General features: G+C 57.6%; 1 protein-coding gene across 1 annotated transcript; it reads right to left on the minus strand.

Moving 5' to 3' along the window:
- Positions 1–1,536: 1,536 nt before the first annotated feature.
- On the minus strand, positions 1,537–13,504 carry LOC132833920 (uncharacterized). Its single transcript, XM_060852581.1, has 5 exons — positions 13,470–13,504; positions 6,130–6,378; positions 5,119–5,619; positions 3,468–4,006; positions 1,537–2,102 (listed from the first exon to the last, which is right to left on the minus strand). Exons 1-5 carry the CDS (start codon positions 13,502–13,504, stop codon positions 1,537–1,539), a joined length of 1,890 nt encoding a protein of 629 aa, XP_060708564.1.
- Positions 13,505–13,861: the final 357 nt, after the last annotated feature.

Below are 13,861 nucleotides of genomic sequence, written 5' to 3' on the forward strand. Positions count from 1 at the left end.
TTTTCAGCTCTGATCTCCAGCATCTGCAGTCCTCACTTTCTCCCTTGTGTGATTTATAACTTTGTATACCCCAGTCCAACACCGTCATCTCCACATCACGGGGAGAGAGAGAGAGACAGAGCAAGCAACTGTCTCAAGTCTGAATGTTTCAGAGCTGGGGTGGGGTGGAGGGGACAGCATTTGTGTCACAGGGTGTAGGGGGTGGGGAAGATGTTCACTTTAAGAGATTGGGATTGGCTAGAACAATGGTGTTTCTAAATGCCAGGCTAGGAAGGACAGACGCTGCGCTGGTGGGAGAGAGAGGGTGACGGAGAATGTAACAAACAGGAAAGTAAGGAACAGGAGGTGGTTCACAACCTGAAAGGTGTCAAGTTCTGCAGGAAGTCTGGAAGGTTGGTCAAGTGCCAAGCCTGCAGGTGTGATGCTGCTCTTCCAGTTTGGGCAGAGTTTCACTGGATCAGTGATTCACCCCGACCCCCAGCCGGGCGGTTAGACAGAGCATTGACTCATGTTCCCACTTCACCCACCAATAGTCTTTCTCCCCCAGAGTTCTGACCCCCCAACCACCCACCCACAGTGTAAATGCTGCCCCCCACCCTCCCACACTTCACATCAGCTCTGATAGTCATCCAGACTCTAAAACATTAGCTCTCTCTCTCTCTCTCCCTCTCTCTCTCTCTCTCCCCCTTCTCTCTGTCTCTCTCTCTCTCTCTCTCTCTCCCCCCCTCTCTCTCTCCCCTCTCTCTTTCTCATTCCCCCTTCTCTCTGTCTCTCTCTCTTCCCCCCACTCTCTCTCTCCCCCTCTCTCTGTCCCCACTCTCTCTCTCGGCCCCCTCTCTGTCTCTCCCCACCTCTCTCTCCCTCTCTCTCTCCCTCTCTCTCTCTCTCTTTCTCTCTCTCTCTCTCCCCTGCCTCTCTCTCGCCCGCCTCTCTCTCTCTCGCCCGCCTCTCTCTCTCTCTCTCTCCCTGCCTCTCTCTCCCTCTCTCTCTCTCTCCCCCGACCTCTCTCTCTCTCTCCCCCCCAACTCTCTCTCTCTCTCCCCTCTCTCTCTCCACCCCTCTCTCTCTCTCCCCATCTCTGTCTCTCCCCACCTCTCTCTCCCTCTCTCTCCCTTTCTCTTCCCCTCTCTCTCTCTCTCTCTTTCTCTCTCTCTCTCCCCACCTCTCTCTCCCTCTCTCTCTCTCCCCCCTACTCTCTCTCCCTCTCTCTCTCTCCCCCCACCTCTCTCTCCCTCCTCTCTCTCTCTCCCTCTCTCTCTCTCTCCCACCACCCCCACCTCTCTCTCCCTCTCTCTCCCTGGATGCAGTCTGACTCCGCGATGATCTCCAGCTATTCTTGTGTTGAGTACAGATTCCAGCTGTTGCAGTTATGTGCTCTGAGAGAGCGGTAATGCCAATATGCTTTGGCCTTCCTCTCGTGTGGATTTTAAACTGGGAATCCCCTTCTCCGACAACACACGCCAATGCACACTCATCATCCTTCTGATTAGTTCACTCCCTGGAACTGAGGGGTGCTGGAGGTCAGGGCTCTCTGGCTCAGAGATCTCCTGGCATAATCCCAGGCAGGAGGAGATCCCAGTTCAGGGGGAGAGAGCCTGGGAGAATCCGGGAACCATCTCCTTCGACCGGAGAAGGGGGACAAAAGCCAAAAATCGCTGGAGAAACACAGCAGGTCCGGCAGCACTGAGCGGAGAGCAAAACAGAGTCATGTTTCCCATCAGATGACACTCCCTCAGAAACTGTTCGATGCAGAGAAGGCCGACTGAAAAACATGACCATTTCATTCATGTCACAACTCACCCTAAAACCTCCGATCAACATGCTGTAGTAGGGGGGCCCTGTGTCTGATGGAGGGCTGTAGTAGGGGGGCCCTGTGTCTGATGGAGGGCTGTAGTAGGGTGGCCCTGTATCTGATGGAGGGCTGTAGTAGGGGGGCCCTGTGTCGGATGGAGGGCTGTAGTAGGGGGGCCCTGTGTCTGATGGAGGGCTGTAGTAGGGGGGCCCTGTGTCGGATGGAGGGCTGTAGTAGGGGGGCCCTGTATCTGATGGAGGGCTGTAGTAGGGGGGCCCTGTGTCGGATGGAGGGCTGTAGTAGGTGGGCCCTGTATCTGATGGAGGGCTGTAGTAGGAGGGCCCTGTATCTGATGGAGGGCTGTAGTAGGTGGGCCCTGTATCTGATGGAGGGCTGTAGTAGGGGGGTCCTGTATCTGATGGAGGGCTGCAGTAGGGGGGCCCTGTGTCTGATGGAGGGCTGTAGTAGGGGGGCCCTGTATCTGATGGAGGGCTGTAGTAGGTGGGCCCTGTATCTGATGGAGGGCTGTAGTAGGGGGGCCCTGCGTCTGATGGAGGGCTGTTGTAGGGGGGCCCTGTATCTGATGGAGGGCTGTAGTAGGGGGGTCCCTGTGTCTGATGGAGGGCTGTAGTAGGGGGGGCCCTGTGTCTGATGGAGGGCTGTAGTAGGGGGGTCCTGTATCTGATGGAGGGCTGTAGTAGGGGGGGCCCTGTGTCTGATGGAGGGCTGTAGTAGGGGGGCCCTGTATCTGATGGAGGGCTGTAGTAGGGGGGCCCTGTGTCTGATGGAGGGCTGTAGTAGGGGGGCCCTGTATCTGATGGAGGGCTGTAGTAGGGGGGCCCTGTGTCTGATGGAGGGCTGTAGTAGGTGGGCCCTGTACCTGATGGAGGGCTGTAGGAGGGGGGTCCTGTATCTGATGGAGGGCTGTAGTAGGGGGACCCTGTGTCTGATGGAGAGTTGTACTGGTAGGGCCCTGTACCTGATGGAGGGCTGTAGTAGGGGGGCCCTGTATCTGATGGAGGGCTGTAGTAGGGGGGCCCTGTGTCTGATGGAGGGCTGTAGTAGGGGGGCCCTGTGTCTGATGGAGGGCTGTAGTAGGGGGGTCCTGTATCTGATGGAGGGCTGCAGTAGGGGGGCCCTGTGTCTGATGGAGGGCTGTAGTAGGGGGGCCCTGTATCTGATGGAGGGCTGTAGTAGGGGGGTCCTGTATCTGATGGAGGGCTGTAGTAGGGGGGCCCTGTATCTGATGGAGGGCTGTAGTAGGGGGGCCCTGTGTCTGATGGAGGGCTGTAGTAGGGGGGCCCTGTATCTGATGGAGGGCTGTAGTAGGGGGGCCCTGCGTCTGATGGAGGGCTGTTGTAGGGGGGCCCTGTATCTGATGGAGGGCTGTAGTAGGGGGGTCCCTGTGTCTGATGGAGGGCTGTAGTAGGGGGGGCCCTGTGTCTGATGGAGGGCTGTAGTAGGGGGGTCCTGTATCTGATGGAGGGCTGTAGTAGGGGGGGCCCTGTGTCTGATGGAGGGCTGTAGTAGGGGGGCCCTGTATCTGATGGAGGGCTGTAGTAGGGGGGCCCTGTGTCTGATGGAGGGCTGTAGTAGGGGGGCCCTGTATCTGATGGAGGGCTGTAGTAGGGGGGCCCTGTGTCTGATGGAGGGCTGTAGTAGGTGGGCCCTGTACCTGATGGAGGGCTGTAGGAGGGGGGTCCTGTATCTGATGGAGGGCTGTAGTAGGGGGACCCTGTGTCTGATGGAGAGTTGTACTGGTAGGGCCCTGTACCTGATGGAGGGCTGTAGTAGGAGGGCCCTGTGTTTGATGGAGGGCTGTAGTAGGGGGGCCCTGTATCTGATGGAGGGCTGTAGTAGGAGGGCCCTGTGTCTGATGGAGGGCTGTAGTAGGTGGGCCCTGTACCTGATGGAGGGCTGTAGGAGGGGGGTCCTGTATCTGATGGAGGGCTGTAGTAGGAGGGCCCTGTGCCTGATGGAGGGCTGTAGTAGGGGGGCCCTGTGTCTGATGGAGGGCTATAGTAGGAGGGCCTTGTATCTGATGGAGGGCTGTAGTAGGAGGGCCCTGTGTCTGATGGAGGGCTGTAGTAGGGGGGCCCTGTGTCTGATGGAGGGCTGTAGTAGGAGGGCCCTGTGTCTGATGGAGGGCAGTAGTAGGTGGGCCCTGTACCTGATGGAGGGCTGTAGGAGGGGGGTCCTGTATCTGATGGAGGGCTGTAGTAGGGGGGCCCTGTATCTGATGGAGGGCTGTAGTAGGAGGGCCCTGTGTCTGATGGAGGGCTGTAGTAGGGGGGCCCTGTATCTGATGGAGGGCTGTTGTAGGGGGGCCCTGTGTCTGATGGAGGGCTGTAGTAGGAGGGCCCTGTATCTGATGGAGGGCTGTAGTAGGGGTGCCCTGTATATGATGGAGGGCTGTAGTAGGAGGGCCCTGTATCTGATGGAGGGCTGTAGTAGGGGGGCCCTGTGTCTGATGGAGGGCTGTAGTAGGAAGGCCATGTATCTGATGGAGGGCTGGAGTAGGTGGGCCCTGTATCTGATGGAGGGCTGTAGTAGGTGGGCCCTGTATCTGATGGAGGGCTGTAGCAGGAGGGCCCTGTGTCTGATGGAGGGCTGTAGTCGGAACGCCCTGTGTCTGATGGAGGGCTCTAGTAGGGGGGCCCTGTGCCAGATGGAGGGCTGTAGTAGGAGGGCCCTGTATCTGATGGAGGGCTGTAGTAGGAGGGCCCTGTGTCTGTTGGAGGGCTGTAGCAAGAGGGCCCTGTGTCTGATGGAGGGCTGTAGTAGGAACGCCCTGTATCTGATGGAGGGCTGGAGTAGGAGGGCCCTATATCGGATGGAGTGCTGTAGTAGGAGGGCCCTGTGTCTGATGGAGGGCTAGAGTAGGTGGGCCCTGTATCTTATGGAGGGCTGTAGTTGGGGTGCCCTGTATTTGATGGAGGTCTGTAGTAGGGTGCCCTGTATCTGATGGAATGTTGTAGTAGATGGCCCTGTATCTGATGGAGGGCTGTAGTAGGAGGCCCTGTATCTGATGGAGGTCTGTAGTAGGTGGGCCCTGTGTCCGATGCAGGGCTGTAGTAGGAGGGCCCTGTACCTGATGGAGGGCTGTAGTAGGGGGGCCCTGTGCCTGATGGAGGGCTGTTGTAGGAAGGCCCTGTATCTGATGGAGGGCTGCAGTAGGGGTGCCCTGTATCTGATGGAGTGTTGTAGTAGGTGGGCCCTGTATCTGATGGAGGACTGTAGTAGGGGGGCGCTGTATCCGATGGAGTGCTGCAGTAGGAGGGCCCTGTGTCTGTTGGAGGTCTGTAGTAGATGGCCCTGTGTCTGACGGAGGGCTGTAGAAGGGGGGCCCTGTATATGATGGAGGGCTGTAGTAGGAGGGCCCTGTATCGGATGGAGTGCTGTAGTAGGTGGGCCCTGTATCTGCTGGAGGGCTGTAGTAGGAGGGCCCTGTGTCTGTTGGAGGGCTGTAGTAGGTGGGCCCTGTGTCTGATGGAGGGCTGTAGTAGGAGGGCCCTGTGTCTGTTGGAGGGCTGTAGTAGGTGGGCCCTGTGTCTGATGGAGTGCTGCAGTAGGGGGGCCCTGTATCTGATGCAGGGCTGTAGTTGGGGGGCCCTGTGTCTGATGGAGGGCTGTAGTAGGGGGGCCCTGTATGTGATGGAGGGCTGGAGTAGGAAGGCCCTGTATCTGATGGAGGGCTGTAGTAGGTGGGCCCTGTGCCTGATGGAGGGCTGGAGTAGGTTGGCCCTGTGTCTGATGGAGGGCTGGAGTAGGGGGGCCCTGTGTCTGATGGAGGGCTGGAGTAGGGGGACCCTGTATCTGATGGAGGGCTGTAGTAGGGGGGCCCTGTATCTGATGGAGGGCTGCAGTAGGAACGCCCTGTATCTGATGGAGGGCTCCAGAAGGGGGGCCCTGTGCCTGATGGAGGGCTGTAGTAGGAAGGCCATGTATCTGATGGAGGGCTGTAGTAGGGTGGCCCTGTGTCTGATGGAGGGCTGTAGTAGGAGGGCCCTGTGTCTGATGGAGGGCTGTAGTAGGAAGGCCATGTATCTGATGGAGGGCTGTAGCAGGAGGGCCCTGTGTCTGATGGAGGGCTGTAGTAGGGGGGCCCTGTGTCTGATGGAGGGCTGTAGTAGGAGGGCCCTGTGTCTGATGGAGGGCTGGAGTAGGTGGGCCGTGTATCTGATGGAGGGCTGGAGTAGTTGGGCCCTGTGTCTGATGGAGGGCTGGATTAGGGGGGCCCTGTGTCTGATGCAGGGCTGTAGTAGAGGGGCCCTGTATCTGTTGGAGGGCTGTAGTGGGGGTGCCCTGTGTCTGATGGAGGGCTGTATTAGGGGGGCCCTGTGTCTGATGGAGGGCTGTAGTAGGGGGGCCCTGTGTCTGATGCAGGGCTGTAGTAGGTGGGCCCTGTGTCTGATGCAGGGCTGTAGTAGGGGGGCCCTGTATCTGATGCAGGGCTGTAGTAGGAGGGCCCTGTGTTTGATGGAGGGCTGTAGTAGGGGGGCCCTGTATCTGATGGAGGGCTGTAGTAGGGGGGCCCTGTTTCTGATGGAGGGCTGTAGTAGGCAGGCCCTGTATCTGATGGAGGGCTGTAGTAGGGGGGCCCTGTGTCTGATGGAGGGCTGTAGTAGGGGGCCCTGTATCTGATGGAGGACTGTAGTAGGGGGGCCCTGTGTCTGATGGAGGGCTGTAGTAGGGCTCTGTGGTGGTCCCACAAGCTGGTGATTTTCTGCAGATTCTGAATCTCCATGCCTGGCCCTCCCTGGATACTGGTTATGTCTCTGGGCTAGTAGCGTCCCGAAAGGCTCTGTGAGGCAATTTCAAATCCTGGCCCAGGAACTGATGGAAATACAAGTCATAAAACCTGGAATCAAAACCTCCTCTGAGTAAATGGCCACCTGAAAACCATTGTTAGTGATCACTGCAATCCCACCTCAGTGATTCATGCTGTTTTCGAATGGAGATCTGCCATCCCAATCTGGTCTGGGCCTATACATGACTCCTGGGTGCCTGGACTAATCCAATGAAGCTAATACCACTCGGTCTCAGATTAAACTGGAGCGCTGAGGTGACACTGTCTCCATGTTTGTGGGGTCTCTGATGGATGTGGGTATTGGCTGTCACTGTCACTGGTTGGGGGTGGGGAGGAGACTGTTTGGTGGGGGAGAGAGGCCTGGTGTTTGGGGAGAGAGAGAGAGAGAGAGACGGGCCTGGTGTTTGGGAGGGTAGAGAGAGAGAGAGGGGGTGGGAAGAGAGAAAGAGGGGGCCTAGTGTTTGGGCGGGGGGACGGAGACAGAGAGAGAGGGGCCTGGTGTTTGGGGGGGGGTGGGGAGAGAGAGCAGCCTGGTGTTTGGTGGGGGTGGGGAGAGAGAGGAGCCTGGTGTTTGGTGGGGTGGGAGAGAGAGAGAGAGAGAGAGAGGGGGGGGTGCCTGGTGTTTGGCGGGGGGAGAGAGAGAGAGGCCTGATATTTGTAGGGGAGGGAGAGAAAGAGAGAGAGAGTGAGAGAGAGGCCTGGTGTTTGGGGAGAGGGAGAGGCCTGGTTTTTTGGGGGGGAGAGAGAGAGAGAGAGAGAGATGCCTGGTGTTTGGGGGGAGAGAGAGAGAGAGAGAGAGAGAAAGAGAAAGAGAGAGAGAGAGAGGGGCCTGATGTTTGGGGAGAGAGAGAGGCCTGGTGTTTGGGGGGAGAGAGAGAGGGGCCTGATGTTTGGGGAGAGAGAGGGGCCTGATGTTTGGGGAGAGAGAGAGGCCTGGTGTTTGGGGGGAGAGAGAGAGGGGCCTGATGTTTGGAGGTTGCCACATGATTATCCCTGTTGCGCAGATTTCGTGTCTCTTCCCTAGAGCCCTGGGGCTTGGGGAGTCAGGCAGCTGGCAGCAATGGCAGGGCTGAGGTAGTTACTGAGCTGTGGGCAGTGATTCGGAGTGACATCGCCAGGGGAAACCCGGCCGGGCCTTGGGGTCGATGATGGGGTGGAGTGAATCTGCTCTGTGCTCTACCCACTTTGGATCTGGTGTGTGGACACCGACCTCCGCCCCCTGCAGCGGGTGGGTGTCCAGAGCCCTGAGGGTGCCCCGTAAAGGGACATCACCCCCTCCCCCCCCCTCCCCTCCCCCATCGGCTGAAGGAGCAGAGACATCCTGGGTGACACTCTGAGGGCCTGGGTCTGTAGATCCCACCAAGGAGGTGGTTCCAAGGTATGTCTGACTCTCCCCCACCCTCCCCACTCCCGCTCTGTTGGCAGTGAGACAGTTAGACCGAGTGGTGCTTGTGTGAAGCTCAGGAACCATTCAACGGACATGGGGGTCCCTGGCTGGGCCCAGTATTTATTGCCCCCTGTCCCTAGTTGCCCCCTTGAGAAGGTGGGGGTGAGCTGCCTCCCTGACCCGCTGCAGTCCATGTGCTGTGGGTAGACCCACAATGCCCCTAAGGGAGGGAATTCCAGGATTCTGACCCAGGAAGGAACGGCCGATATATTTCCAAGTCGGGATGGTGAGGGGAGGGGAACCTGCAGGGGGGTGGGGTTCCCATGTACCTGCTGCCCCTTGTCCTTCCAGATGGAAGTGGCCGTGGGTTTGGAAGGTGCTGCCTGAGGGTCTTTGGTGAGTTTCTGCAGTGGGTCTTGTAGCTGGTACACACTGCTGTTACTGAGGGGGGGGGGGGGGGGGGGGGGGGGGGGGAGGGGATGGTACACACTGCTGTTACTGAGGGGGGTGGGGGAGGGAGGGGATGGTACACACTGCTGTTACTGAGCGTCAGTGGGGGGAGGGAGGGGATGGTACACACTGCTGTTACTGAGGGGGGGGGGGGGAGGGAGGGGATGGTACACACTGCTGTTACTGAGGGGGGTGGGGGAGGGAGGGGATGGTACACACTGCTGTTACTGAGCGTCAGTGGGGGGAGGGAGGGGATGGTACACACTGCTGTTACTGGGGGGGGTGGGGGGAGGGAGGGGATGGTACACACTGCTGTTACTGAGGGGGGGTGGGGGAGGGAGGGGATGGTACACACTGCTGTTACTGAGGGGGGGTGGGGGGAGGGAGGGGATGGTACACACTGCTGTTACTGAGGGAGGGTGGGGGGAGGGAGGGGATGGTACACACTGCTGTTACTGAGGGGGGGTGGGGGGAGGGAGGGGATGGTACACACTGCTGTTACTGAGGGAGGGTGGGGGGAGGGAGGGGATGGTACACACTGCTGTTACTGAGGGGGGGTGGGGGAGGGAGGGGATGGTACACACTGCTGTTACTGAGGGGGGTGGGGGAGGGAGGGGATGGTGCACACTGCTGTTACTGAGGGGATGGTACACACTGCTGTTACTGAGGGGGGTAGGGGAGGGAGGGGATGGTACACACTGCTGTTACTGAGGGGGTGGGGGGAGGGAGGGGATGGTACACACTGCTGTTACTGAGCGTCGGTGGGAGGAGGGAGGGGATGTTTGTGGGTGTGGGGTCAATCCAGTGGGGGCTGCTTTGTCCCTGGACGGTGTCGAGCTTCTCGAGTGTTGTTGGAGCTGCCCCCATCCAGGGGCAAGTGGGGAGTATTCCCTCCCCCTCCTGCCTTGGGCCTTGTCGATGGTGGGACAGGCTTTGGGGGGAGTCAGGAGGGGAGTTACTCGCTGCAGGATTCCCAGCCTCTGACCTGCTCTTGGAGCCGCTGGGTTTATGTGGTGGGTCCAGTTGGGTTTCTGGTCCATGGTAATCCCTGGGCTGTGGATAGCGAGGGATTCAGTGACGGTAACAGCATTGAATGTCAGGGGGCAGTGATTAGATTGTCTTGCAGAGTCCTACAGCACGGAAACAGGCCCTTCGGCCCAACCAGTCCATTCTGACCCTAATCCCAAACTAAACTACTCCCTGCTGCCTGCTCCTGGTGCGTCTCCCTCCAACCCTTTCCTGTTCAGGTCCTTATGCAAATATCGGTTAAACGTTGTAACTGTCCCCACATCCCCCACTCCCTCAGGAAGGTCATTCTCCACACGGACCACCCTCTGGGGAAAAATATTGCCCGTCATGTCCTTTATAAGTCTCTCTGCTCTCACCTTAAAAATATGCCTTTAAGTGTTGAAATCCCCTATCCTGGGGAAAACACACCGGCCACTCACCATATCTATACTGTCGGGAGGGTGGTGCTGGAAAAGCACAGCAGGTCAGGCAGCATCCAAAGAGCAGGAGAATCGACGTTTCGGGCAAAAGGCCTTCATCAGGAATGAGGCTGGTGGGCCGGGGGCGCTGGGAGATAAATGGATTGGCCAAACTGGTCAACAAATTCTCCTTTGAATCCTCCCACTTCCTCCAGACCAAAGGGGTAGCCATGAGCACCCGTACGGGCCCCAGCTATGCCTGTCTCTTTGTTGGCTACGTAGAACAGTCCATCTTCCGTAGTTACACCGGCACCACTCCCCACCTCTTCCTCCGCTACATTGATGACTGCATTGGCGCCACCTCGTGCTCCCGTGAAGAGGTTGAACAATTCATCAACTTCACCAACACATTCCACCCTGTCCTTAAATTTACCTGGACCATCTCTGACACCTCCCTCCCCTTCCTGGACCTCTCCATCTCATTAATGACGACCGACATTTTTTACAAACCCACCGACTCCCACAGCTACCTGGATTACACCTCTTCCCACCCTGCCTCTTGCAAAAATGCCATCCCGTATTCCCAATTCCTCCGCTACCGCCGTATCTGCTCCCAGGAGGACCAGTTCCACCACAGAACACACCAGATGGCTTCCCTCTTTAGAGAACGCAATTTCCCTTCCCACGTGGTTAAAGATGCCCTCCAACGTATCTTGCCCACATCCCGCACCTCCGCCCTCAGACCCCACCCAACCGTAACAAGGACAGAACGTCCCTGGTGTTCACCTTCCACCCTACCAACCTTCGCATAAACCAAATCATGCGCCGACATTTCCGCCACCTCCAAACGGACCCCACCACCAGGGATATATTTCCCTCCCCACCCCTTTCCGCAAAGACCGTTCCCTCCATGACTACCTGGTCAGGTCCACGCTCCCCCTACGACCCACCCTCCCATCCTGCACCTTCCCCTGCCACCGCAGGAACTGTAAAACCTGTGCCCACACCTCATCCCTCACTTCTATCCAAGGCCCTAAAGGAGCCTTCCACATCCATCAAAGTTTTACCTGAACATCCACCAATGTCATTTATTGTATCCGTTGCTCCCGATGCGGTCTCCTCTACATTGGGGAGACTGGGCGCCTCCTAGCAGAGCGCTTTAGGGAACATCTCCGAGACACCCGCACCAATCAACCACACTGCCCCATGGCCCAACATTTCAACTCCCCCTCCCACTCTGCCGAGGACATGGAGGTCCTGGGCCTCCTTCACCGCCGCTCCCTCACCACCAGACGCCTGGAGGAAGAACGCCTCATCTTCCGCCTCGGAACACTTCAACCCCAGGGCATCAATGTGGACTTCAACAGTTTCCTCATTTCCCCTCCCCTCACCTCACCCTAGTTCCAAACTTCCAGCTCAGCACTGTCCCCATGACTTGTCCCACCTGCCTATCCTCTCTTCCACCTATCCACTCCACCCTCCCCTCTGACCTATCACCTTTACCCCCACCCCCATTCTCCTAGTGCACTCTCAGCTACCTTCTCCCCAGCCCGAACCCCCTCCCATTTATCTCTCCACCCCTGAGCCTCCCAGCCTCATTTCTGATGACCTGCCGAAATGTCGATTCTTTTGTGTCTGTCCGACCTGCTGTGCTTTTCCAGTGCCACGCTCTCGACTCTGATCTCCAGGTACCTGCCGTCCTCTCTACCTCCTTGGTTTTATAACCCTCAGTGAGGTCACCCCCTCAGCCTCACACGCCCCAGGGCTAAAGAAGGGCGCCAACATGTCTGCTCTCTTATTGGAGACACTCAGTGCCTGGCATTCGTGTGGCGCCAGTGTTACTTGCCAGGCGTCAAGACAAGCCTGGATATTGTCCAAGTCTTGGCGCATTTGGACACGGACTGCTTCAGTACCTGAGGAGTCAGGAATGGTGTTGAACGGTGTGCGATCATCAGCAAACATCCCCTTCTCCTGACCTTCGGGTGGGAGGTAAAGGTCACCGATGAAGCAGTTAAAGATGTTTTGGCCTGGAAAATCCCCTAATCTCTGAGGATTGCAGAGGTGATGAATCATTGCCACTGTTCTGGCTCTGCTTCCCTTTGTTTGGAGGGACACCCTCTGAGTAAGTCAGAAGGAAAAATAACAGCACCTGGGAATGGATTGCAGAGCCGTTGATGAGAGATTCCTGTTTCCCACCTCCCACCGAGGCTGAGGCAACAGGGCCGGAGTTGTGACACCGGGCAGTTCGGTTTGTTGACTTTGCCGAGTTGCCAGTGGCAACAATTACGGCGCCCAATACCGCAGCAAGGTGAGAGACAGAGAGATGAGGCCTAGACTCCAGGCTTCTCTCAATCCTGTCAACCACCCACCGCATCCCAGCGACTGTCCTGTGATTCGGAACCAAAATCTCCGAGACGGGATTTTAAAAATTCATTTGCGGGATGTAGGCATCACCGGCTAGGCCCAGCAATTATTTTCCATCCCTAAATGCCCCAGAAGGCAGTTAAGAGTCAACCCCCCCCCCCCCCCATGGCTGTGGGTTTGGAGTCAGGTGTAGGCCCAGACCAGGTGAGGATGGTAGTTTCCTCCTCTGAAGGACATTAGTGAACCAGATAGGGGGTGTTTTTTACAACAACAGTTTCATGGTCGTCATTAGACTTTTAATTCCATGTATTTTATTGACTTCAAGTTCCGCCATGGCAGGATTCAATCCCATTCCCCCATTATCTGGGATTAATAGTCCTCCATTATCCGGGTGAATAGTCCGGCAATTATAATAGTCGGCCATTGCGTTCCTCTAAGAAGTAGGTGCATATTTACAGCGTCCGGAGTCAACGTCACCGCACCATGGCACCATCACCCTCCCCATGTGTTCTCTGAAGATCCACCCCACCCTTTCGCTGACCCCCCCCCCCCCCCCCCCCCCCCCCCCCCCCCACTCCATTACTCGCTGGCTCACGGACTATCTTCCCGAGGGAAGAATTCTATCCCTTTCCTCACGACCGGCTACCCAACCCTGGCGGGGAATAGCTTCTCAGACTCCACCCCTCCCATTTCCAGACCATTCTCCCGCTCTCCAATGAGACAAGGCCCAATCAGCTCCGGCTTCCCTTGACACCTTGCTTCCAGAATGGGCCCCCTGTCAAACCCCAAACCCCCTGTACTACCCCCCCGCCTCATGTACCCGGCTGAGTGGCCTCCAATGTGACTCTCTCCAACCTGAAGGAGAGCGAGCGGACATGCACCTGTCAGAGGGAGGGTTAGGGGCTGGAGGGAGGGTCTTTGGGAGGAATAAGGGGTTAGAGGGAAGGTTAGGAGAGTTAGGAGTCTTGAGAGAGGGTCCACAATGGGAGGGCCTTCGTTGAGTGGGTTAGAGAGAGGGTCCTCATTGGGAGGGTTATGGGGTTGAGGGAGGGACTTTGTTTGGAGTGTGAGAGGGATAGAGAGAGAGAGAGGCTCTTTGGGAACATCGGAGGACAGAGTTGGAGTCTTTGATGAAAGAGATGGCTCTTCAATGGGAGATTTCCTCACACTGCCTCAGGGACCGTCCTTCCAAAGCTCTGGACGCAAAGCCCAGGGTGGGGGAGGCCATCCTGAGCTCACCAGGCGGAGCGACAGAAATGCGAGCTCGGAGCCATCGTGACCTTCCTGCCTCTGCTGTTAGGTGTGGGTCAGCCATGGTCCCTTTAAGGGGGGGTTAGGGGTTGGCGATGCGTGGGGTGACGCTGGCTTCTAGTGAAACGTGGGGTGGGTGAGGGGCATGGCTGGAGACAGTGCCCAGGTGGCATCTTGAGACAGAGAGTGTGAGCGTGAGCGTGAGAGTGTGTGTGGGAGTGAGTGTACTAATATGCGAGAGTGCGAGAGAGAGTGCAAGAGTGCACGCGAGTGAGTGCGCGAGGGTGAGAGTGTGCAAGAGTGAGAATGTGCGAGACAGTGTGTGTGAGAATGTGAGAGTGTGCGAGTGAGTGTGCGAGAGTACGTCTGCAAGAGTGTGT

Source organism: Hemiscyllium ocellatum, chromosome 38, assembly GCF_020745735.1.
Source record: "Hemiscyllium ocellatum isolate sHemOce1 chromosome 38, sHemOce1.pat.X.cur, whole genome shotgun sequence".
In the NCBI taxonomy this organism is placed as follows: domain Eukaryota; kingdom Metazoa; phylum Chordata; class Chondrichthyes; order Orectolobiformes; family Hemiscylliidae; genus Hemiscyllium; species Hemiscyllium ocellatum.